This window comes from Myotis nattereri (genome assembly GCF_964212035.1).
Source record: "Myotis nattereri genome assembly, chromosome: 1".
Taxonomy (NCBI): Eukaryota; Metazoa; Chordata; class Mammalia; order Chiroptera; family Vespertilionidae; genus Myotis; species Myotis nattereri.
Window position 1 is genome coordinate 204,986,537 of NC_138075.1, and position 27,340 is coordinate 205,013,876.

The window sequence follows — 27,340 nt, forward strand, 5'->3', positions numbered from 1 at the left end:
CAAAAATTTATAGAAGCATTTTTATGCTTATAAGTGATTCTGACACACCAGAAAGTATCTCCTCTATCAATAGCTCTAAACAACTAGGTTTACTTATTTAATTCAGTTCCTCCATAATTTCCTCTATAAAAAGTGGGAAGATGGAAATCTAAAGGACATCTAGGTCCTATTCCAGAACCTTATTTATTTATTTTGTTTCCTTGTAACTGACTTCCTGCCTACTTCCAGAAAGGACCCTGGCCAGTGCGGCTCAGTTGGTTGAGCATCCTCCCATCCGCCAAAAGGTCACTAGTTCGAATCCCGGTCAGGGCACATATCCAGGTTTCAGGTTCACTCTCCGATAGGGGTCCAAGAGGGAGGCAACCAAAGTTTCCTATATTAATGTTTCTCTCTCTTCCTTTCCCTTCCTCTGTCTCTAAAGTCAATAAAACCATATATTTTTTTAAAAAACTAGAAATAGCTCTTGCCAGGTGGCTCAGCTGGCTGAGAGTCATCCCATATACCAAAGGTTGCAGATTTAATTCCCAGTCAGGCACATACTTAGGTTGCGGGTTTGATCCAGAAGGCAACTGACCTCTCTTCTCTATCTCTCCCCTCCTACCTCTCTCTCTAAAAATCAATAAATCCTTGGGTGAGGACTTAAAAAACACTAGGGATAAAGTGATAAAAGTATACTGAATGGAAATCAACTCTAAAATTTTTCTATTTCTTGAGCATTTTTTAACTTTTAAGCACAGAATGACCCAAACCAACAAGTGTGCTGCTCTAATTTACCTCCTCACTAAAAACCAAAGACCTCAAGTGATAATAAAGTGTTTAATTCCAAAACAGACCAAAATAAAAGGAAATAAGTAGAGAAACATATTCAGAGAAAATATTTTTGAGTTAAATGTTCTTTAGCTGTTCTGTGAATATATACTTTCTGTGTTTTTTTTCTCTTGCTCTTTCCTCTCCCTAGAATGCCATCATCTTCCACTGCAATCTATCCAGTTTTACTCATCCTCTTCCATGCCTGGCCAAGTGTCACCACCTTCAGTAGGAGGGCAAGTGTTCCTAACAGGAATATTGGAACAGTAGAGGGAAATTAAATACTAAAGTCTTATCCTATTACTACAAAAAAGGGTGTAGTAGATAGAAATTTGATTCAAAACCTAGAACATTTCAAGGCTGACAAGTACTAATCTTCAAAAGGCCTCGAGTGACACAGATTTCAGAAGTCAACGGCTACTAGTCAAATATTTGTTGAAGATGATCCTCCATGTGAAACAGATAGGAGGAAAGGAGTAAATCTTTCCTAGGATCAAGTCTCACCAGCCTGTTATTCCACAGCAACATGCAGTGGCAGCAGCTGTCACAGCCCAGAAGTGAAAACACTGGTTCACAGAAGGTTCTGCCACTGAAGAGAGTCCACACCTTCAGTGCAGCACTGGAGTGCCAGAAACACAGGGCTCAGAAAGGAATAAAAATCAGTTGTGAATGTAACAAATGCGGGGAGGGAGGGAGCATTTCATCACTGGCAATTTCAAAATTTTTCAAGAAGGGAGCAATGTCTCAAATATAACTCAGAAAAAAGAAAACAATTGGCACAGTTAGCCTTTCTCCAGATATGACTTCCACGTGTTGTTGTTTTTTAAAAAATAAGTATTTTCAATTTTTAAAAAATACGGTTTTATTTATTTTAGAGAGAGAGAAAGCAAGAGGGAGAAAGAGAGGGGAAAAATCCTACATGCCCCCTGGATCAAGCCCAAAACCCGGGCATATGCCCTGACCAGAACTGAACCGGAGACCTCTCGGTGCAAGGGATGATGCTCAACCAACTGAGCCATACCAGCCAGGGTGAATTTCACTTCTTGATAGGAGATATCTCCAAGCTAAGTGTAAATGCAAAGTTGACTTTGCACATGACTACTTGGCATTTTGGCGGTGCTGGTGACTCCATTTCAGTGTGGTAGTGGAGATGAAAGCCCAACTGAAAAGGGTTCAGGAGAGAATAAGAGGTAGAATAGTAAAGGCAAACTTTCTATACAGGTGCCAATATTAATTTCCTCCTAGTAGAAAGGAAAACACAGTATTCTGGCACACATATAGATAAGTTAATAACTTTGGTGATAAAAAGTGAGATACTTTTATCAGATTACATCTATTTTTGTCAATGAAATACAAAGCAAGGGCATCAGTTGAAGAATAAAGAGTGAGGCTGTAGGACATTTGGAAAGAGGAAAAGAAATTCAATAGCTATCTCAGAGTGGAAAAGGGAATATACTCTGAAAATTTAGTAAGGCTGTCAAATAATATTGAGTGCCCACTAATATAATAAAGAAAGAACAATCCAAATAGCTGTGTAATTTTCCCCTCCAGGGGCTGAACTTCAGTATAAGCAGAGAACTGGCAGTTTAAATGTGTAACTAGGGGGGCAGGAAGCTGGGAGTGGGGACAGGTAGAGGAGGGTATAGTAGAGATAAATAGCAATGAATGGAAACTTGACTTGGGGTGGTGAACACACAATACAGTATACCTATGATATGCTGTAGAATTATGCATCTGAAACCTGTAACTTTCTTAACCAGTGTCACCCCAATAAATGCAATAAAAATTAATTTAATTAAAGACAATAAATAAATGTTATGACTAGGACAGGGGACAAAGAAAATTAAACGTGGCCCAGCTAGTGTGGCTCAGTGGTTGAGCATCTACCTATGAACCAGGAAGTCACAGTTTGATTTCAGTTCAGGGCACATGCCCCGGTTGTGGGCACGATCTCCACAGGGGACGTGCAGGAGGCAGGTGATCAATGATTCCCATCATTGATGTTTCTTTCTCTCTCGGAAATCAATAAAAAGATATTTTAAAAAGAGAAAAGAAAATTAAAAGTGGATATGAGAGAGCTAAATCTTGCTAAAAACCTGAGAAAATAGTTTTCTCTCTTAACTATATCTTAGGCTTACAACACAGTCCTGAATTTAAAGAGAACTTACGTCCCAATGATTAAAATTTCAATAAACAGACAGAAGCAAAAATAGATTGTAAATTACAATGTGCTCAAGAAAATCTTGAATTAGGTCCACAGATGTGCTAGTATTTCGCAATGAACTAACACTAGAATTTCACTTGCAACACCTACATATCATTATCAGAAAGATGTCCTTACCTTGGTGTTTCCCAGGAAGTCTCTATATTCTCTTAATATGCTTTGGTTTCTAAATAACCCTATAAGCAAAGAATTACAAAACACATTTAGCTCATACATATTCTTATCAGTCACATTTTAGATTAACACAAGTATTCTCTTTACGACTATGTTACAAATGCTCCATTAGCTACCAGCAAAAACATCAGGTTATTATAAAAAAATCTGGATTTGCAACCAAATTAAAAAATGTGCAAAGGATTTGAAGTCTTTTTTCCAAAGATAATATGCAAATGGCCAACAAGCACATAAAAAGATGTTCATATCACTAGTCATCAGAGAAACGCAAATCAAAACCACAATGAAGTATCACCTCACACCCTTCAAAATGGCTACTATCCTTAAAAAATAAAAACAGAAAATAACTAATGTTGGCGAAGATGTGGAGAAACTGAAAACCTTATGTACACTGGTGGGATTGTAAAATGGTACAACTGCAATGGAAAACAATATGGAAGTTCCTAAAAAATTAAAAATGACCATGTAATCTAGCAACCCCATTTGTAGATATATATCCAAAACAAATTAAAGCAGGGTCTCAAAGAGATATTTACACACCTATGTTCATAGCAGCACTATTCACAATAGCCAGGAAGTAAAAGCAACCAAAATGTCCATGGATGAATGGGCAAACAAAATGTGGTATGTACATATAATGGAATATTACTCAGACTTAAAAAGGAAATCCAGACTTAAAAAGGAACCCTGAGGACACTATATGAAGTAACTCAGTCAAAAATACAAATGCTGTTCAGCCAGTGTTGCTCAGTGGTTGAGCATCGATCCATGAACCAGGAGGTGAGGGTTCAATTCCCGGTCAGGGAACATGCCCAGATTGTAGGCTCGATCCCCAGTAAGGGGTGTGCAGGAGGCAGCTGATCAATGATTCTCTCTCATCATTAATGTTTCTCTCTCTCCCTCTCCCTTCACCTCTGAAATTAATAAAAACATATTTTTTAAAAACACAAATGCTGTATGATTCCATTTATATGAGGTATCTTCAGTAGTCAAATTCATAGAAACAGAAAGTAGAATAGTGGCTATCAGGGGATGGGGGAGAGGAAAAGGGGAGTTCTTGTTTAACAAGTATAGTTTGTTTTGTAAGATGAAAAAGTTCTGGAAAAGAAAACTTTCTGGAGATCTGTTTTATAACAATGTGAATATACTTAACACGTCTGAACTTACACTTAAAAATTGTTAAAATGATGAATTCTATGTTGCATTTTTTAATCACAATAAAAACAAAGGCAGGGAGAAATCTGGATTTGCAATGAGATAAAGGCAGTCTGATAAGATGCTCTTAAAATTACCTAAAATTAATGAGTTATTTAAGCTTGATATAAGAACCAATTGTTCACTTTTAACTCCAAGTTTAAAAATATAGGATGAAATATTTTTCTATTAGCGTGTTTCCTCAAATTTTGTTACTTTAAATATTTTCTTTAATATATGCACAAAGCTATTCATGGTATCACTATTTGAAATATCAAAAGACCAGAAACAACTTATAGGAGAATGACTAAATAAACTTATGGTATACCCACCAAAATGGAGTACTATAAAAGAAACAAAGAAAAGTCTCTATTTATTAATATAGAATGCTCCCTGGGACATACTCTCAAATGAAAAAAAGCAAGGGCAGAAAGTATGTTTAGTTGTCTTATGTATGAAAGGGAGGTGGTTATTTTATTATATTTTGTATGTAATATATGCATGTACCTATACTATTTTATATGTTTAAAAATAAAAAAATAACCCTAAGACTAACTTTTTAAGTGGTTACCTATGTGAGAGAAAGGGTGGAAAGGTCTCAGATGGAAGCTAAATTTCTCTGAAATATTTTGTAAGATGTGACTTTGGAATCATGTACATGCTTTATATTTATTTGATGGTTTATTTACACAAAGAAATGTCAACAACAGTTATGTCTAGGAAGAAAAATGACAGCTACTAGAAGAAATAAAAGGTGACCTCTTCACGTTTTTGTATCCTTTTTAAAATCACAGGTATGCATCACGTCATTATAAGTACATATATATGTAAATAAAATAATTATCTGAAATCTATTTTATATTATATAAATTCTATCAAGGTGGTTTTGTCACTAAACCATTGGGTTGTTAAATTCCCTAAGAGTCTTATGTACATCTAAATCTCAAGCACCATGCAGTTTCCAGTTCATAGGTGTTCGATAAATATCTGCTGATTTAATTAATTAAAGTAGAAATGTGGTAGCTGAATTAACAGACTTTTCTCTACAAAAGCACCATCTATTCTATCACTTCTAAAACAAGCATAATCTTCAAATTAGACCATTGGTTTTAATATTCATGTCTTATGGAAACCATAAATTAACTTCACTTCCTCTCATCATCTTTAAAAAGCTACAGAGGAGAAAAAAAATAGGTATTTTTTTTTATAAAATAATTGAATCCCAAGTGGATATTGCTATTTGCTACAACCAAAAGAGCCAAAGCCAAAATTATGCAACCATCAGGGAGTACATAATTACAGGCACTATTCTTACCTACCAGTTACAGGCACATCTCGTTTTATTGAACTTTGCTTTACTGTGCTTCACAAATGGTTTATTTCAGAAACTGAAGGCAACCCCGCGCCTCACCACCACCAGCAAAAATACTGTGGTGGTCTGGAAATGAACCTGCAATAGCTTTAAATTGAATATACTTACTTTCTCTGTATTCTATTTCTGCTTTTTTACGCAGTTTTTTCTCTCTGGCAAGAGCTTCAGGGCTTCCCCAAACTTCCAAAGATCTATGCATGAACATATAACCAACAATGAACAATTTTAATGACTTTATTGTAATCATATTTAAATCTAGATGAACCATCTAAATAACATATGAGGACCTTACAGCAATACATAAGGTCCTTTAGAAAAAAATATAAAGCACTTAAGAAACTTTTCTAAACTAAATCTAAACAAAATAGTAAATTCAACAGCAAATTTTCTTATAAATTACAACATATTTTTAGTTAAGTAGTATATACTAGTAATTCCCAGAAAAATTTACAAATATAAAAAGTCTACCTTTAAAAAAATAAAATATATCCTTTAAAAAATTCTGAATCTAAGATGTGTTTTTATTAATCCCAATTTCAGCCTGTACTTTTATTCTAAAAGAACTATGTTCTTACTTTGCCTCCACATCTGATCTCAAGTATACAGTAAAGGATTCAGTATCTTCATGGGGACTTCGTTGTCTGATTTTTCGAAGTTGTTCCAGATCACTAAAGAAATAAACATGTTAAATTTATTCAGGCAATATTCATACAGTTTATGTACTTAAAGGAATTATTAAGAGCAGATAAAAACCACTACATTGATCCTCATCTTAAAAGACTATAGATCGGCATAGCATTTAAAGATCAGTTTATAAAGATTGCACTTTGTACACAAAAACTGGTTTAGAGACAGTGAAGAAACAATTATTTTTGCCCTGGCTGGGTAACTCAATTGGTTGGAGCGTCATCCTGTGCACCAAAAAGTTTCAGGCTCAATTCCTGGCCAGTGCACATACCTAGGTTGTGGGTTTGATCCCCAGTCAGGGCACAAACAGGAGGCAACCAACTGATGTGTCTGCCTCTCCCTCCCTCCTTCTAAACACATCCTTGAGTGTGGAAGGAAGGGGGGAGGGAGGGGTTGCAGGGAGGGGAAAGAGAGGAGAGAGAGGAAGAAAGGGAAATATTCCTGATGTTCAATGTAGAGATTAAGTTCCTTCCTAAGTGCTTAGATTTTATCTGCTATGGACGCAACGCTGCAATGTCTCATGCATAAAAAAAAAAATGTGAAAACTAGAAAGAACATGGATTAGAGTATCATCCCTTTATTTAAGAATTTAAATTTTACAGCCCTATTTGTTTACATCCAGATTAATACTAGGTGTTAGTACCATTCAAAGGTAGCAAGTCACAAAGGTTTATATGTCAATTTCATGCTATTTAATAATTGTCCCTTCTCTTATATTCCAAAAAGGTTATATATTCATCAAGTGACAACTAAATAGTCATTCAATATTTGATTATTGGTGTTCCTAAGAAAATTCTGTAATGGCAATGAAAAGACCTATAAATTAAAATGTGGTGACGATGGACTATTACTAAGTTCTAGAAACTTAACCTGGAGTTTAAAAATATCAACAACCAACTATCACACATAGGTAAGACAGTGTGGACCAGCTACCAAAAGATTATTCTAGTTTCCTCTCTGTCACTGACTCACTAAATAAGCTGGGTCATCACTAACATCTTTATTATGTTTCCTGGCCTATAATGTGGAGACAGCAATACCTAACCTACTTAATTCCCAAAATTTTTGGAGAACTAAATGAAATACTCTACGTGAAACAGAATATATTTTTATAACAATGTTATAATTGATTATTATTTTGTTAGTTGTATAAGTTATAAAGCAGATTGTTGGATTCCCTATTTCTCGATACTATACCATAGAGAATGACCATGAGGGAGAGGGGGGAAAAAAGAGTAGATCACATCTGATAGCTCTGAAAAGCCAAGAAATCTTCCATATAAATATGACTTTTCTAGGTAAACACATAAAGGGAGGGAAAATTTAAAAATATGTGACAAATATAATTTCCATAAATCTCAATGACTGCAAGAAAATTAGTAAATAATCTTATATTGTTAATAATTCTGACACATGTGAACATAACAATAAAACTCCTATGATCTTGTGTGACACAGAGGTTTTGAAAAACTTGCCTTTTTGAATTTAAGAAGCCCAGAAAGCCTGAAATTGCTTATGCTGGAGCAGAATTCAATATTGTTAACAAATAATTTTAACATTTTTTTTAACTGAATAAACATATTTCTTTTTTTGTTTTTTTAATATATACTTTTTTATTGATTTCAGAGAGGAAGGGAGAGAGAGAGAGAGAGAGAGAGATAGAAACATCAATAATGAGAGAGAATCATTGATTGGATACCTCCTGCACGCCCCCTACTGGGGGGGATTGAGCCCACAGCCCAGGCATGTGCCCTTGGCCAGAATTGAACCTGGGACCCTTAAGTCTGCAGGCTGACACTCTATCCACTGAGCCAAACCAGCTAGGGCTAAACATATTTAATTTAGGAAGAAGCTATGGGAAAGTTTCCACATGGATGGAAGGTGACAGGAAACACATTCTAAGAAATAAATGGTTATTTACATTAGATAGGTAAAACTACTCTTTAAAAATAATAACTGTACCTGGATTTAAGGCAGAACTCATTTATTGCTCTGACTCCAGTGATGAAATTATTCTGAGTATACTTTGGTCCATACTCCCTCTTCTTAAGGACTGCTTTGACTAAAACCAAAAAACATAGGAAAACAAAAGTATGCACAACAAAAGTCATACTTAAATATTAACATAAACTGAGGCTTCACTAATGAATTCCATAAAATATCAATCTTTTTCCTGATGCACTGAATGACATCAGAAAAAAATATTCTCCAAGTGCAGAATAGAATGGAATATTTGTAGCCATCTAGGTTTTATTTCCATAGTTCATCTATAACTGATGCCAAAATGCCATAATGGACACCTTGTATATATCACTTGTTGGTTTAAATTGTATTAACACAATTTAAATTGCTTAGGTTCTAAATGAAAATGATTTTAAGCTTCAGTTAAAAATTACTGGCTAGTTCAGTGTTTTTAAAACTGTGGAGTAAAACCAGCACTTTATAAAACATGAAAATAAGAAGCAATCAAAGAGTACTGCATAAAATTAAGAACAAGTACTTTTTGTGAACACTTTTGCTACAGTTAAATAATCTCTATATGTTTGAAAGCCACTGGACTGTTTCACATAATGCAACAAAGCTGAGTAAACAAAAGGTACATTTTTATCAGTTAAAAATTATAAAGTTTATTATAGATTATAAGTAAAGTACTACCTTCTATTAAATTATTTACCTATCAAGGGTCAAATGTTCATAAAAAAGCCAGACACATCAATAACATTGATCTATGTTGATAAGTCCTATTATAAAGTGGACTTTTGGTCACAATATAAATAATATAAGCAAATATCTAAAGAGCAAGAGAAAAACAACAGAAGAAACTTGTATGTTCTGTTACAAATTGTCACCTAGTCACTTCACATTCTAGTCTTATATCTATTAATTCATAAATTTTCTGTTCTACTTTCAAGTTCAAAGAGCAAATTAAGACTAAAACTATGTATCACTGCAGTAGGTAAAAAGACTCTTAAAATAACACATGAACTCTTAAAATCAAATGTACAAAAAATACTTAAGAACATTTCAAAAATAAAGTTCAATATAAAAATCAAAACCTTATTTGAAAAAACCAATATATAAAGAAGTTCAAGTTTCTTTTTAAATGAGTTCAAGTCTCTGAACTGCCTTTCTCCAATAACCCTCAAACTCAAAATCCAGATGAGGTCCTCTGGAGCAGAGAGGGGAATTACATCTCCCTTTTAAATGATTAGTTGGGTTTTTTTTAATTACTTTTGTAAAATTTCTTCAAAGTAGCTAGAAATCCCTGTTGGCCTGTCCTGGCCCAGATTATTAATGATAATGACTGCTATCATAATATTAATTATTCTTATTTGTAACTGCACACTACTAGTATGTATCACCTTCAAAATTATCCTATTAAAGAAATTCCATTTTTAGCACCATATTACAGAGGAGAAAACTATGACTTAGAGAAGTCAGGTACATTGCCCAAAGCCATACAGTTGGCACATGCTGGGGCCATAAATTGAATCCAGTTTTGTCTGACTCCAAAGCCATAGTGCTCCTAATCACAGAGTTACTGCCTCAGTGAAACATACTGATTTGGAAATGGGAGTCATAGCTCATTATAAAGAACAGAGCTGCAATTATTCCTAGAAAAGAAAGTCAGACAAAAATGTCCAATCTCTACCTAGATTTGAAAAAGTTGAAGCTGAAAGGTGTTGACCTCTTGTTTTGTTCTTTAATCACCTTACTTTTCTAAAATGGTAAAGTAATTGATAATCTTTATTTGCCATTACTCTTTTCCTTGGGCTTTTGAAAAAAACAATTACCACAAAATTTGTGACGAAAATGCAAAGTAAACTTCAGTAGAAAATTAGCTTATAAATCAGATACTAAATCCTTATGGTCAATAACCCTAACCCTAGCCCTCATTTATGTAATAGAGGCCTGGTTGCACAAAATTCGTGCATGGGTAGGTTCCTTAGGCCTGGCCACGATCAGGGCCGATCTGGGCCTTCCAGCTGCCAGCCAGGGCCTCCCTTCCTTCCGTGCCGCCCCCTGGTGGTCAGTGCATGTCATAGCGAGTGAGCAAACTCCCGATCTCCTGGTTGACCTCCCAAGGGGGCACTTTGCATATTAGCCTTTTATATATATAGAAGAAGCTATAAAAGCCTGAGCGAACTTTCAACCAGTAGCTATTACATGCACTGACCAACAGGGGACAGACACTCAATGCACAGGCATGAAAACATGGAACAGACTGATTAATCTCAGAGGGAAGAGGGAAGTGGGGAGGACGGGAAGAGATTAATCATACTAGATTAACCATACTAATGGTTAACCATAGAGATTAACCATACTAATCTGGCAATGTGTTAAAAAGATAATATATCATAGACAAGTTAGATTTATCCTAGTATGTTATATGCATACTAGAGACCTGGTGCACAGATTCGTGCACCAATGGGGTCCCTCAGCCTGGCCTGTGGGGATTGGGCCAAAACCGGCAGTCCAACATTCCCCAAGGGGTCCTGGATTGCAAGAGGGTGCAAGCCAGGCTGAGGGACCCCACCAGTGCACCGGGCCTCTAGTGATAAAATAACTATAAAGACCTCTATATAAACTAATTTTATATATTTAATTCAAAACATCATAACAAAAAATAGGATTTAAAATATATTTACCTCTTACTTGGAGAGGTTCTTGCTTAGTATGTGGACCTTTGAGTTCTGCTGTAAAGTTTCAAAAAATTTACATTAAGCAGTGGCTTGCATACAAACCTATAAATTTATGAGCTAATAATCTGGCAATGTGTTAAAAAGATAATATATCATAGACAAGTTAGATTTATCCTAGGAATGTTAAGAGTAGTTAAATGTTAACAGATTCAAGGAGAAAAACTACAGAATCATTTCAGGAGGTAAAGAAAAAGCATTTAATAAAATTCAACACCCAAGCAAGTTTTCAAACCCTTTCTGAAAATTAGGACAAAAAGAAACTTCCTTAAAGGGTAAAACAAATCTAAACATTGTATTCAATGGTGAAACTTAGATGCATTCCTTTAAAATAAGGAACAAAACAGGGACAGACATACTGTTGATTCTTCTACCTAAAACTGTCCTGGAAATATTATTCAATGAAGAATGAAGCCCTGACTGGTTAGGCTCAGTGAATAGAGCATCAGCCTGCGGACTCAAGGGTCCCAGGTTCGATTCCGGTCAAGGGCATGTAGGGCATGTACCTTGGTTGCGGGCACATCCCCAGTGGGGAGTGTGTAGGAAGTAGCTGAATTGATATTTCTCTCTCATCGATGTTTCTAACTCTCTATCCCTCTCCTTCTCCCTTCCTCTCTGTAAAGAAATCAATAAAATATATATTTTTAAAAAAAGAATGAAGTAGTTACTAAAACTACTGTATAATCACCTCCCCGCCCCCCCAAAAAAATTTTAAAAAGTAAATTGGAATCCACCTCACATCATCAACAACCAATTCCAGGTAGATTAATGACTTTAATGTTACAATATTTACATGCCTAACAAAACAATAAAGCCTATTTTTATGGTAGAGTCAGATTTCTTAACAAGGTATAAACAATACAAGGAAAAATTGATAAATTCTGCTTAGAATTCAGAACATCTGTTCATCAAAAGGTCCCATTTAAAAAAGAAAGAAAAGCCTCAGACTGAGAAGATATTTCCAATAATTCAAATCAACAAATGATAAGTATCAAGACTATTTAAGAATTCCTCCAGATCAATAAAAGACAATTCACTAGAAAAAAAAGGCAGAAGACAAAAACAAAATTGAACAGAAAAACATTTATATATTGCAATATGATCCTTCTTATATTTTTTAATTTGGGAATTTGCAATGTTATTCTGAATAGGCTATATCCTTTCCCTCTTCCTCAAGCTTCAGGGCTCAGAACTCAGTCTGTTCTGAACCAGATACCAGACTGGCAGTTAGAATTCCTACCACTCAATCAAGTCTCCAAGCCAGCAAATGGCAGTTTTCAGGTCCCTGTTCCCTCTTACCACCCTGCCCTCCTACCACCTCCAGTAAGACACAGCCTTGGGTAACAAATAGAGAGACTATTTTCAGCCTCCTGCATAAGGATATGTGCATAAGTTCAAACAGTGAGTCTGCCTCCAGTACCTCACTATGAATGCAGCACCTGCAAATCCATTACCCCAAACAAGCCAAACTCCTTCCTGGTTGCAAGTGCCTACTTAGCGACACAGAGTTTGGCATTTTCTGTTCCATTTCTTGGACATAAGCATGTCTTTTTTTTAAATCCAGTTGTTCCTTCAATTTTCTCTTTTTACATTTTATCTATGACGCCAATGAGTGAGAAGTGAAACAGGTACTAAAGCATCTGTTTACAACGCCATCTTGATCAGAATTTCTGATTTATCTTCTTTCATGGCTTTTATGGATAAATTAAATATCAATAGACTAGACACTAACAAAGGTAAAACTCCCTTTGAAATAAAAGTAAAAAATCTTTTATGTAACTTTCAGTATATGTCTTGATTATTTTTCAGTGAAAGCCACTGATCAAATGACTTAAAATAGTATATTTGTTATGTTTTGATAACCAAAACATTTACAGAAAATTCCAAAAGGATTTTAAAATATATATATATTTTTTTATTGATTTCAGAGAGGAAGGAAGAGGGAAAGAGAGATAGAAGCATCAATGATGAGAGAGAATCATTGACTGGCTGCCTCCTGCACACCCCATACTGGGGATTGAGCCTACAACCCGAGCATGTGCCCTTGAACGGAATCGAGCCTGGGACCCTTCAGTCCACAAGCCAATGCTCTATCCACTGAGCCAAACCAGCTAGGGCATCCAAAAGGCTTTAACTATTCACCAAATCCTAAGTAGGTTACAATAGCATATTGATAAATTAAAATAGGCTTCAAAACACTTCTACTTAATAACTATAGCTTCTAACATTTGACATTTAACAGTTAAATGATTATTATGATTTTATTATTGTCTACCTTTGCAGCAAGCAAATTCTAAAGCATCTTTTTAGAATTTATATATCAATTTCTTAAATTTTTCCTTTGGTGAACAAAGAGTAGGGCAAAGAAAAGTGAATGGGGTGGTGGAATAATGAGCTTCCAACACTCACCTAATATCTGAACAACTGAAATCTACTGTCAAACATTTCACTAGCCCTCCTTTCCACAATGACCAAAGTCACTCAACCAAACACAGAAAATAAGGTCCTCTAAGAATTTCTGGATATAATTCTCACTACAGACTGTCTAGATGTCACGAATTATGTAGTGTTAAGAATTACAAACAAGAAATGCTAGCAAATGGCTCAAAAATAGGTATTGATACCTATTTTGCACACTGCCATCTTAATAAACTTACATGTATCACTGGAGTAGAATCTTTATGATTTCATAAATAACCAGACATTTTATGCATGAATATTTCTAGACATTTTGTTTTAAGCTCAAGTCCTGGCTGTTTGCCACACATCTGCTGTCATTAGCAAAATTAAAACTAATTTTACTAAAATTTAAAACATCTGAATGCTCCTTAAAAACTTAAGGATTCCTTAGCAAATCTCTGCCTTTTAATGAGCTGTGCCTGACTGTATCATGCAATTTGAATTATTCAAAAGTCAATCTCAAACTCTTAAATATACAAATTATCTTTCAATCAAGCAATTACTTGCTGTCTACCTGATGGCTAACAAAATCTAATCTGGCCTAAGCTAATTCTGAAATATTGAGCCCAAAATAAAACCATCACAAACAATTTATTTCTAATATAAGAAAATAAACTAACATTTTTATTTCAGTCAGCATAGAAGAAAGAAACTACTCACAGATTTCAATTTCAAGCATTTTGTATAGAGGTACCAACATTAAGTATTTTTGCCTGAGTCTAAGTTCACCTCAGAAGAGCATTATAACATAATCTACCCTTAATTATATTATTTCATCCCTTGTTTCTTCTTCCATTTTGATGAGCTAATAAATAGGCTTTCTGGAACGTAAGGACTCAGTACACTCTCTATTCCTTCATCCTTTAATATCAAAATTCTCAATCAATATTTACCCCAGCAGTTCTCCATCACCACAAGAAAAAGAAAAGAAATTGCTAAAATAGCACAGTAAGCCTAAAGGGAGTGTAAGACTTAGGGAAAAGGAAGAAAAAAAAGACATCATTACAAGAATATATGTTTCTCAATTAATCTGTAAAACCTTCCCCTGTGAAAGACATTCAAAAGGGAAAGATGGCCTTAAAAGGTTTCTTCTTCAAACGTTCTCTTCTCCTAACAGTGTACTCTCCTTGGATTTTCTCCCACCTCTCTGGGCTGCTCCTCCTAATAATTCTTTGCAAGCTCCTCTTCTTCCATTTGTCCCTACTCACTGGGGGTTTTGTACTAAAAGATTTTTAGCTCATTTCAAACACTCACCCTGCACTATATCAAACATACCAATGACTTCAGTCACCACCTAGGAATAGCTAACACCTCCTAAATCTGTATCTCCACGCTAGAATTCTACACATGCATTTATTTACAAATATTTATTAAACCCCTACTATATGCAAACCACTGCTCTACACTATGAAGTGCCTGCTGTCATTAGGCTTGCAAACAAGTGGGAAGTAAATAAATATTGAAAATACTAGTCAGTAATGAGTACAATTTAAAAGAGAATTAAAAGTAAGATAATATTAAAGACTGACTAGGTGGCTACTTTAGATTGAGTGATTAAAGAATGATGTGCAGAGATGCCGTTTCAACTCCAATGTAATGACCAGCAGAGGTCAGCCAGGTGAAATACACCTTGGAAAGAGAAAGCAACTAGAGCAAAGGCCCTATAAATAAGAAAAAGCTTGGTTTCCTAAAAACGAAAAGGAGATGGTTTGACTGAAACATAGTAAGAAAGTCAGAGTGGAAGCAGGGAGCCCAGGGAAACGGTTATTGCAGTAATCCAGTCAAGAGATGATGATGTCTCACAGTGGACTAGACCAGGTACAGCTTGTTTTACTGTGCCTTGCTTTATTGCACTTCACAGACAATGAGTTTTCATCAACATGAACAAAAAGATTATAATTCACTGCAGGCTCAGATGATACTTAACATTTTTTAGCAATAAAGTATTTTTTAATTAAGGTGCAAACCTTTTTTAGGCGTAATACCATTGTACACTTAATAGACTACATATAGTGTACACGTATCTTTTATATGCACTGGGAAACCAAAAAGTTTATAACTCACTTTACTGTAATATTTGCTTTATTGCGGTGGTCTGGACTGACCTCACAATATTTCTGAGGATTGTCTGTAGTATACCCAACTGCCTATTAGATATCTGTTAAGATGTCTCAGAGACACCTACAATTTAGAAGATGACCAAAATTAAATCATCTTCTCAAAATACACTCCATCTAGCTTTGGTATTGCTAATTTTAGAAACCAATGGAATCACTACACAACTGCCCAATGCAGTAACCAGGCATTGACCTTTACTTGACCCCTTCCTTCATTCCCCCAAATTCAATCACCAAGCCCTAATTATACCACCTCCTAAATCTCCTGAGTTTATCTACTCCTTTAAAAGAATCACTGCCATTAGCCTGATCTAGATCCTCATTTGTATTGCTGCCTCCTTTGCAATCTGTTTTCCAGTCTGCAACTAGTTCATTCTAAAACCTTAAATCTGGTCAATTATTTCCTCTACTAAAAATACATCAATAGAGTCCCATTGCCTACAAAGTCCAAACTCCTGAACAAAACCCTGATCTGATTACTCTGTTTACCTCTTGAGTTACATCCCTTGAATTTTTCAAACCTACCAACCTCAACACCAGGATCCTCTACTCCAGTGATGGCGAACCTATGACATGCGTGTCAGAGGTGACACACGAACTCATTTTTTTGGTTGATTTTTCTTTGTTAAATGGCATTTAAATATATAAAATAAATATCAAAAATATAAGTCTTGCCCTGACCGGTTTGGCTCAGTGGATAGAGCATCGGCCTGCGGACTGAAGGGTCCTGGGTTTGATTCCGGTCAAGGGCATGTACCTTGGTTGCGAGTGCATTCCCAGTAGGGGGTGTGCAGGGGGCAGCTGATTGATGTTTCTCTCTCATCGATGCTTCTAGCTCTCTATCACTCTCCCTTCCTCTCTGTAAAAAATCAATAAAATATATTTAAAATACATACATATATATATATATATATATATATATATATATATATATATATATGTCTTTGTTTTACTATGATTGCAAATATCAAAAAATTTCTATATGTGACACGGCACCAGAGTTAAGTTAGGGTTTTTCAAAATGCTGGCACACAGAGCTCAAAAGGTTCGCCATCACTGCTACTCACTACTTCAATCACACTATATTACTGGTGAATTTTACCTTCTTTTTCCACTGCTCATCACACCAATACCTAATTAGATATCATTCAGTTCCCTAATTAGATATTTCCTTATGGGAAACCTTTCCTAACCACTTTCTAGTAAGCTCAGGGGTCCTTCCCAGTATGTTCCTGCAGCACACAGTATTTCTCCTACCACAGGACTTACTATACAGTATTATATTTCTTTGCTTAATTTTCTGTTTTAGCAATAGACTATAAACTCAAAGAGTCATTCTTACTTGCTGCCATATGAAAAGTACTCAATAAATACTTCTTGAATAAAATAACAAAAACGTGAATAAAGGACTCCTTTTTAATGCTGCACAGCAAACTAGACAGCCTGAACAAAATCTTTTCAAATGCATTGCTAAAGTAGCAAAAAGTTTTCTTAAGAGGGCAAAACAAAGGAAAAGCTGGGCCTCTATAGAATAAGTGAGCACACCAAAGCCAGTTTTTGCCTTAGTGATTTCTGTTGAGCTTATACTTTTTGAGCTTCTACAGAACTTCATGGCTACAAGGGGCATGGGAGACCAGAGAAGAAGACTATTTCTGCTCAAGATGGAGACACTCAGAAAAAAAGTGTCTGCTAACAGAAAATACTCAGGAAAAAAGCCACACACCTGGTATAAACGTGAATTTAAAATAATACACACAGAAGGGAACAACAGGGAAGCATGCCTGCCTCTACTTTCCTGTAACATAGCGGGGAGGGACGGGGGGGGGGGGGCGGGGGGGGGGGCGGGGAGAATTCCCTGAAAACCCTAAGAATAAACCAGCCCTCATGCAAATTTGCACTCTGAATTCATGCTACCAAATGTGGTCTAAAAATGTAAAGCAGAGAATTTAATATGGTCCCAAGTTGTATTCTAGCAGCTAAAAGGCAAAAAGCAAACTCTCAATATAGGACATCTTCAATCCAGAGACATCAAATAATTCCAAGATATAGAACTGCATAGAAAATGAACAACTCTTGGTTAAAAAACACAAATATGGTATCATGAATGAAAGCAAGAAACAAAGAAAAAAGATAATATAATTGGAACCAAAAGATTTCAGATAGTATAATTTTCTGTCGGAATATAAAAATTATGTTTAATGTGGCTAATAAAAGTTTGAAAATATCAGCAAGAAACATGAGACTAACCAAGCAAGGTAACAAAAAACAATTACTTTCTAAAAATGAAAACTATAATAATTAAAAGCCCAACATATGTATCAATCAGCAGATTAGAGGTAACTGAAGAGGTAATTAGTGAATTAGGCAGACCTAAAAAAATAATACAGAATTCAGGCCAGAATAGAAATATAAAAATGACAGAAATAGAAATACAAAATTCAGTAATAGAAAATATGACAGGCTTAGAGTCATGGAAAATAAAGCAAAAGGTAACATATTTCTAATGAGAGTTCCAAAAGGAGATAACAGAGAAATGGAAAGAGACAATATTTGAAGGGACAATGACAGAGAATTCCAGAATTCCAGAACTGTATAAAAATATCAATAAGATTTTTTATAGGTAAGTTCTATCAAATATTCAAGAAACAAATATTCTTAAACCATTCCAGAATACAGAATTATTTTAAAAGATTTATACATACCTGCTTCATCAAGTGATGGTATTTTTTCCACTTGGAGAGTTTTTGATCCCTGCCCTTCTTTCTGAACATTCGTAGAGTACAACTTTACTTGACTCAGTGTACAAAAGTATGAGTGACTACAGGGAACCATGTTTGAAAAGCTTCCAAATGTCACCAAATTCTGCCATTCTAAAAGAAAAAAATTATTTTAATTTCAAACAAACTCACAAGGATTTTTATACCCAATAAAACATGCCTACTATGATTAGAATGAGAACAGTTTTACAGAATAACGATAAAACTTTCATACTGCAAGATACCCAAATGTACAGTGCCAAACCACTCTCTCCACTGGAGGTGTTTCCCTGACACCTAGGTATACAATTCTGTAAAGAAAAAAGTAAAGGATAATACTCCTATTTCCTCTCATTTGTAAACTTAATCACATGAAAACCTTTAAAATATATTTTAAAAATTCATACTATTCAGCTATTCTGAAATACTCATATGCTGGTTACATGTTAAAAAAAAAAAAAAAAGGCATGTACTTTTCAGATATAGAAATCTTGAGGTGGGAGATCAGGAGGGCTTCCTACTCAAAATTCCCATATATTATACTACTCAAAATTAAAGTGTTCTCTTTCTACTTGCTGCAGATTTATTCCTTTCATTTCATAATCAATAAGTGAGTTATGGGAATTTTAATTGAGGGAACAGGATATTAATTATGAAGCATTTCAGCTGCTGCATCTGGGTTGGCTATGAGCTTTAGAGGGCTAAAATACAGAAGGAAAAAAAAATTCCACACTTGCCCTGAAGTGGTAGAAAAGCAAATCTGTCTATCTCTAGGCTCATGTGACCCTTCTCTTTTATTTTTATACTTGAGACCCAGTGCATGAAATTCGTGCACTGGGAGGTTAGGGGGGTCCCTCAGCCCGGCCTGCACCCTCTCGCAGTCTGGGACCCCTCACTCTTTACTACCCGCCTGCTCGCTGCTCCTTACTGCTCGGCTCGCTGCTCCTTAGTGCTGCCACGGAGGCAGGAGGATACCACTACCACTGCTGTGCTTGCCAACCGTGAGCCCAGCTTCTGGCTGAGAGGCGCTCTCCCTGTGGGAGTGCACTGACCACCAGGGGCAACTCCTGCGTTGAGCGCCTGCCCCTGGTGGTCAGTGCGCATCATAGCAACCGGTTGTTCTGCCGTAACGGTCACTTAGGCTTTTATTATATAGTCTAGAGGCCTGGTGCACAAAAATTTGTGCACTCAGCGGGGAAAGGGGGGTCCCTCAGCCCGGCCTGTGCCCTCTCGCAATCTGGGACCCCTCGGGAGATAACGACCTGCTGGCTTAGGCCTGCTCCCGGGTGGCAGAGGGCAGGCCCAATCCCTAGGTGCAGCCCTTGGTCGGACTCAGAGCAGGGCCGATTGGGGAGTTGGGGCGCCGCCCCCTGTCATGCACAGAGCAGGGCGGATTGGGAGGTTGCGATGCCACCCTCAGTCACGCTCAGGGTAGGGCCGATTGGGGGGTTGGGGCACCGCCCCCTGTCACACTCAAGGCAGGGTCCATAGGGAGGTTGTGGGGCCACCCCCTGTCACACACAGCAGGGCCGATCAGGGGGTTGGGGCGCTGCCCCCTGTCACGCACAGAGCAGGGTTGATCAGGGGGTTGGGGAGCTCCCCCCTGTCACGCACAGAGCAGGGCCCATCAGGGGGTTGGGAAGCTCCCCCTGTCACGCACAGAGCAGGGATGATCGGGGGTTGGGGAGCTCCCCCGTCATGCACAGAGCAGGGCCCATCAGGGGGTTGAGGAGCTCCCCCCTGTCACTCACAGAGTAGGGCCGATAGGGGAGTTGGGGCACCGCCCCCTGTCACACACAGAGCAGGGCGGATCAGGGGGTTGGGGCGCCACCCTCTATCACCCACAGAGCAGGGCCAATCAGGGGGTTGGGGCACCACCACTGTCACACTCAAGGCAGGGCTGATGGGGAGGTTATGGCTCTACCCCATCACACACACAGCAGGGCCCGTGGGGGGGGAAGGGGGGTTGGGGTGCCGCACCCTGTCACACACAGAGCCTCAGGGCGATCAGGGGGTTGGGGAGCTCCCCCCTATCAGGCACAGAGTAGGGCTGATCAGGAGGTTGGGGCGCCTTCCCCTGTCACGAACAGAGCAGGGCCGATAGGGAGGTTGTGCCCCCCCCCCCCATCACACACAGAGCCGCAGGGCAATCAGGGGGTTTGGGCGTTGCCCCCTGTCACACTGATCCCGGTGCTGGGAGGCATATTACCCTTTTACTATATAGGATGGAGGCCTGGTGCATGTGTGGGGGCCGGCTGGTTTGCCCTGAAGGGTGTCCTGGATCAGGGTGGGGGTCCCCACTGGGGTGCCGAGCCAGCCTGGGTGAGAGGCTGAGGGCTGTTTGCAGCTGGTCACACACCATTCAGGGTGGGGGTCCCCACTGGGGTGCCTGGCCAGCCTGGGTTAGGGGATGATGGCTATTTGCAGCTGGTCACACACCCTTCAGGGTGGGGGTCCCCACTGGGGTGCCTGGCCAGTCTAGGTGAGGGGCTGAGGGCTGTTTTCAGGCCGACTGAAGCACCCAACCGCTCCTTTTTTCTTTTTTTTTTTATTCTGGGCCAGCTTTAGCTCTGAGGCTCCAGCTCTTAGGCCTCCGCTCCTGAAAGCAAGTATCTGGTTTGTTTCGGTTCTATAATCGAAACTCTGTATCAACTCCAGCTCTGAGATCCCGGCTCACTGAAAGCAGATTTCCGGGGTTTTGTTTAGCTTCTATATTTGTTACAATGTTTCTTTTCTTTTTTTTTTTAATATTTTTATTGATTTTTTACAGAGAGGAAGGGAGAGAGATAGAGAGTTAGAAAGATCGATGAGAGAGAAACATCGACCAGCTGCCTCCTGCAAACCTCCCACTGGGGATGTGCCCGCAACCAAGGTATATGCCCTTGACCGGAATCGAACCCGGGACCCTTCAGTCCGCAGGCCGACGCTCTATCCACTGAGCTAAACCAGTTTTGGCTACAATGTTTCTTAAACTGCAGGCTCAGAGGCCAGCAAGGCAGGCGGGGAACGTTGGAGTCCTCCGTCACTGAAGCAAGCAAGCCCCATGTTAGTTTCAAGCTGCCTGGCTGTCGGCCGCCATCTTGGCTGGCAGTTAATTTGCATATCTCGCTGATTAGCCAATGGGAAGGGTAGCGGTCGTACACCAATTACCATGTTTCTCTTTTATTAGATAGGATGACTACTTATAATTCCTTCTAAAAGAATTCAAAACCCTGTCTAGTTATAACATATATCAGGTGTCCCCAGAAAATGTATACACACACTTTGAATAATTGTTTTGTTAATCCTCACCTGAGGATATTTGTTCCCTGATTTTTAGGGAGAGCAGCAGAGAGAGGGAAAGACAGAGAAACATTGTTGTGAAAGAAACCTACCAATTGGTTGCCTCCAGCACGAGCCCTGATCTGGGAGGCAACCCAGGCTGGGAGGAGCCTGCAACCGAGGTATGTGCCCTTGATTGGACTTGAACCTGAGACCTTTTGGTCCGCAGGCCGATGCTTTATCCACTGAGTCAAACTGGCTAGAGCCACTTTGAATAATTATAAAGACAGTGTTTATTACAATACATTTCGTTTTCAAAATTGAGCTATCAGTTGATAAAGTGTGTATACATTTTTTTGGGACCCCCTGTATTTTCTAAAGGTTTAGGTGTATTAATGAAATTATATCATGAGATAATTGTTTTTCCAAGAGTGGCTGGTTAAGTATTTAAGAGTTAAGACTTTTCTAAATGCTTAATAATGATCTTACAAAATGTAAGTTCATATATGTGCATGTGCAGATATATGCCTTCTGAAACGAAAATAATATTTTCTTCATGACTCAGCAAATTCATCAGGAACATAAATTGTTGGAAGCTACCCATTGTCTTCACTATCAGAAAAGTGTAAACAAGGAACACAGAAGGCTCGTGAACCTAGAGCTCTGGCAAGGGCCAGAGCTATGCACTGATTGTTTAGTCGAGACAATGGTGGCTCAAGCAATTTCCTGACCAAATAGTCTAAAAGTAAATGTTTACTAATATTTACTGACCTTTAAGATAGTCAGTCTGTTACCGGAATTGCCTGCCTAAGGCCAATATGTGTATCCAAAATTGAATAAAAGGTTGGCAGGGCCTGGGCACCAGTGAAGTCCTTCCCCTTGCATTGGACTCTCCACCTGGCCCCTCATTATTTCCAAATTATTATTTCTTGTCTTGTCTCGTCATTTGCCCGCGGCCCTTCTCCAGATCCCAAACCCTAAGCCATGTGGGACGTGGCATCTCACAATAAATTACTGTAAATGTTGAAGATAATTTGAAAAGTATGAGGAACAGAGGCAGCATAAGCATTCACTCAAGTTTCAGGCTTGGAACTTATATGCTTTAAAAACTTCTTAATGTCAACTTACTTTTTTCATTTGGCAAATAACTGTTGAAGGCTCAGTATAGTTTTGGTCATTTGCCTCTATTTCTTAAAGGCTGGGAAAAGCAAATATAACAGTGTATCTTCTTGCACATTAAAATATGCAGGCTACCAGAAAAATCAGTGAAGCAAAGGCTAAAGCAAATCCTCCCAAGAAACCCATCCTCCAGGAAAGCATCTTCACAGCAGGCCAATAGTGTCGTCTTGTCAGCCCAATTAGAAATATCTTTGTGATTATTACCAACAAAGATAATAAGCCACAACACCTTTTTCCCCACCCACTGATGAAATGCTTTTATAGAGACTGCACTAAGGTGTTGAAAGAGGGATTACTCCACAGTCTAAAATCCTTCTTCAGGAGATAACATTTCCATGATTTGATCCTTGAGCATTTTTTCCTCCTTACATTTTAAAACATTTTATTATAGAAACTAGAGGCCAGGTGCACAAAAATTTGTGCACTCAGGGGGGTACCTCAGCCCAGCCTGTGCCCTCTAACAGTCTGGGACCCCTCGGGGGATGACCACCTGCTGGCTTAGGCCCGCTCCCAGGGTGATCGGGCCTAAGCTGGCAGTCAGACATCCCTCTGGCAGCCCAGAAGCCCTCAGGGGATGTCCACTTGCCAGCGGGGAGCAGACCTAAGCTGCAGTTGGACATCCTTAGTGCTGCTGAGGAGGCGGGAGAGGCTCCCACCACCACCACTGTACTGGCAGCCATCAGCCTGGCTTGTGGCTGAGCAGAACTCCCACTGTGGGAGCGCACTGACTACCAGGGGGCATCTCCTGCATTGAGCGTCTGGCCCCTGGTGGTCAGTGTGTGTCATAGTTACCAGTCATTCCCATTCATTCTGCTGTTACGGTCAATTTGCACATTTCCCTTTTATTATATAGGATAGAGGCCTGGTGCACAGGTGGGAGCCGGCTGGTTTGCCCTGAAGGGTGTCCCAGATCAGGGTGGGGGTCCCCACTGGGGTGCCTGGCCAGCCTAGGTGAGGGGCTGATGGGTGTTTGCAGGCTGGTCACATCCCCTTCAGGGTGGGGGTCCCCACTGGGGTGCCTGGCCAGCCTGGGTGAGGGACTGATGGCTGTTTGCCGGCTGGTCAAGCCCCCCCACCCCAGTGGGGACCCTTAACCCATGGAGGTTTGGCCAGCCTGGGTGAGGGGCTGATGGCTGTTTGCAGGCTGGTCAAGCACCCCCAGTGGGGACCCTCACCCCATGGAGGTTTGGCCAGCCTGGGTGAGGGGCTGATGGCTGTTTTCAGGCTGGCCACACCCCCTTTAGGGTGGGGGGTCCCCACTGAGTTGCCTGGCAGGTCTGGGTAAGGGGTTGAGGGCCATTTTCAGGCTGGCCAAGCTCCCTGGGCGACAGAAGCTCCTAGCCTCTCCTTTCTTTTTTTTTTCTTTTTTTATTCTGGGATTTATTTACCTTCTATAATTGAAACTTTGTAGCCTGGAGTGGAGCTCAGAGCTGGCCAGGGCCAGCGCGAGGGAAGAAGCTTGGCTTCCTCCATCGCCAGGGGCAACCCAAGGCTCCAGCTTCGTGGCCACGGCCCACTGAAAGCAGGTATCTGGGGTTTATTTATCTTCTATAATTGAAACTTTATTGCTTTGAGTGGAGCTCAGAGCCGGCAGCGGCAGGTGGAAAGCTTGGCTTCCTCCATCATTGGGGCAACCAAGCCTCCTGCTCGCTCCAGCTCCGTGGCTGCCAGCCGCCATCTTGGTTGGGTTAATTTGCATATAGTCACTCTGATTGGCTGGTGGGCATGGCTTAAGGCGTAGCGAAGGTATGGTCAATTTGCATGTTTGTCTTTTATTAGTGTAGATTTTCAAACATATGCAAAGGTAGAAAAAGCTGAACAATAAATGTCTACATACTTAATGCCCACCTTCAATAAGTATCAACTCATAGTCAACCTTGTCTCATCTCTATCTATACCAGTATCTCCTCACCTCCATTTTAATTGATGCAAAACTCAGACATAAAATAATCTGTAATAATAAAAGTGTAATATGCTAATTAGACCAGACATCCTTCTGGATGTCCTTCTGAATGAAGCCGTGGAGGTGGGGGCCGAGACAGTGGTGGTAGAGGCAGTGACAGCCACCGTGGCAGGAGTCAAGCCTCTTGCATGAATTTCGTGCATCGGGTCTCTAGTTTCATTCATAAACATTTCAATATGAATTCTTAGAAACAAGAACTTTTAAAAGTAAAAACTAGTAACAATTTAATATCATCAAATACCATCAATTTCCAATTTCCAGTTGTTATAGGTATTATAATTTTTGTGTGTGTGAACAGATCCTAACAAGGTCCACAAACTGTGTGACTGACAGATACCTTTTAAGTCTCTTTTAAGCTACCGGATATCTTTTTTTTTTTTTTAAGAGCAGTTTTTATATTGAAGAGACCAAGTTGTTTGCCCTAAAATTTTGTTCTGGTAGTTTTCCAGTCTAAATTTTGCTGATTTAATTCCCTGTATAGTTTATCACATTCTATAAATTGTCTAAAGGCTTTATCCAGGCCTGGTATCTCAGTTCAAGCATCATCCTGATACACCAAGGTTGCTGGTTCAATCCCCGTCAGGGCACATACAGGAAACAACCAATGAATGCATAAATTAATGGAAAACAAATCGATATTTCTCTCCCTCTCGCTCTCTAAAAATCAATAAAAAAATAAAGGCTTTATCCAAATTCTGGTTCTTTTTATTACGGCAACACTACTTGTTCGGTGGTGGAGTTCTTTCATCAGGAGCCACAAAATATTTGACTGTCTATCTGTGACAGTGCATGCTGTTGTTCAAAGCCTAGAACCATTTATTCATTAGGTGGTTACAAAATGGTGATAATTTAATTTTATCACTTCTTCATTATTATTCAAATACTTCTACAAAGAGAACGTTCCCTTCATTTATTTGGTTATTCAGCAGTATAGTTCATATAGGAAAATCAAGCTAAGTAATTAACTCTTCCCCTTATTTTTTAGTTCTCAAAATAATGAGTTCATTACCATCCTGTAGTTAGTGACAATTAATTTCTGTGTGTGCATGTACTGTTATGATTTCACAGATTTAAAAATTATTTGATGTATTTTAATCCATTTTAGTCATTATCCTGATTAATGCTCAAACTGTCCCATTTTTGGCTGGTATTCTCTTCAAATTGACACCTGTGTTCTTTTGGCACTATCCTAGTAATCTTTGATAGCTTCCTTGCCAGCTGTTTTGAAAAGTCCTTAATTTTTAACTTCAGGAAAATTTCAGGTATCAGCAACTTTAAAAGTACACATTTGGACTCTGGCTTCTGTGGCTCAGTTGGTTGAGCATTGTCCTGTGCACTGAAAGGTCACTGGTTCGATTCCGGGTCAGGGCACATACCCGGGTTGTGGGTTCAATTCCTGGATGGGATGCGTACAGAAGGCAACCAATCGATGTTTCTCTTTCACATTGATGTTTCTCTCTCTCTCTCATCAATAAAAACATTAAAAATTTGTGGCATTAAAATTTTACACAATTAAAAAATTACACAAAACTTACAGAATGCATTACTACCTTTAACAGTTTATATTCTAAAAAATACACAGGACCACATTTGAGTCAATAAGCAAATATAATACCTCACACATAGTAGTAAAAACACAAACATCTGTCAAATAAATGATTGAGTTCATTAATTAATTCTAGGTGGCAGAAAAATATTACCCACCATAATACCCTTTCTTCAAGGTGACTTCTAAAATAAGCTACATACAGAAGATCAGTCTTAAGTTTGGTGCTCACTCTTCTGCAGGTCTAGGCAAGGACCTTCTTTTTGCTGTACAAATAAGGGTGGTTTCTTCATCAAGACTGCAAGCTACTGGAATTTTTATCAGTATGGTCATAACAATTACTCTTCTCCGCTTTTATTTTACTGTAGCTCTGTAGCTCCTAATGACCACTGCTACTGATCACCACTTGTCATCTCTCTCCAACCTGGTTTGTCATCTACCACTTACTCTGGCTTTCAGAGGAAGTTTAGCCTTCTTTTTCAGACTACAACAACAAACAACACAAGAAACACTTTTTCTCCCATGTAAACTGACATACTGTACATGTTGCTTAGGGAGTAACAATAACTAAAAACAAACAGAATCAGAGTCAAATGTGCACCCTGTCTTTCAGAGGTCAGTCTCATTATTTAAGAAACGATTTCAGTAGTTTTCCCCCAAAATTTCTAAAGCACTGACATACTGAAAACTAAGTCATGGTTACTAAATCACTTAATTTCAAAGAGGTCAGTGATTGTGAATTTAAAATAAGACAATAAGTAGAACAGCACAGCAAAAGCTTGCTAGGCCCATATAACATACTATTATTATTTAGAATGCAAAAGCTGTTCTTCATGGTATTATTTATTATAGCAAAAACTAGAAACAACTTAAATGTTCCCCAAGAGAATGATTACATTA

General features: G+C 38.6%; 1 protein-coding gene across 2 annotated transcripts in view; it reads right to left on the reverse strand.

The window, feature by feature from the left end:
* SLC30A9 (solute carrier family 30 member 9) overlaps positions 1-27,340 on the reverse strand; it is a 77,472-nt gene that overhangs the window by 44,590 nt on the left and 5,542 nt on the right. For both annotated transcript variants that reach the window (XM_081086550.1, XM_081086549.1), the window contains exons 2-7: positions 18,438-18,605; positions 11,108-11,155; positions 8,421-8,520; positions 6,347-6,439; positions 5,880-5,962; positions 3,149-3,207 (exon numbers count right to left, since the gene is read on the reverse strand). In XM_081086550.1, coding sequence (XP_080942676.1) covers positions 3,149-3,207; positions 5,880-5,962; positions 6,347-6,439; positions 8,421-8,520; positions 11,108-11,155; positions 18,438-18,605 — 551 coding nt within the window. The remainder of the gene's footprint in view (positions 1-3,148; positions 3,208-5,879; positions 5,963-6,346; positions 6,440-8,420; positions 8,521-11,107; positions 11,156-18,437; positions 18,606-27,340) is intronic.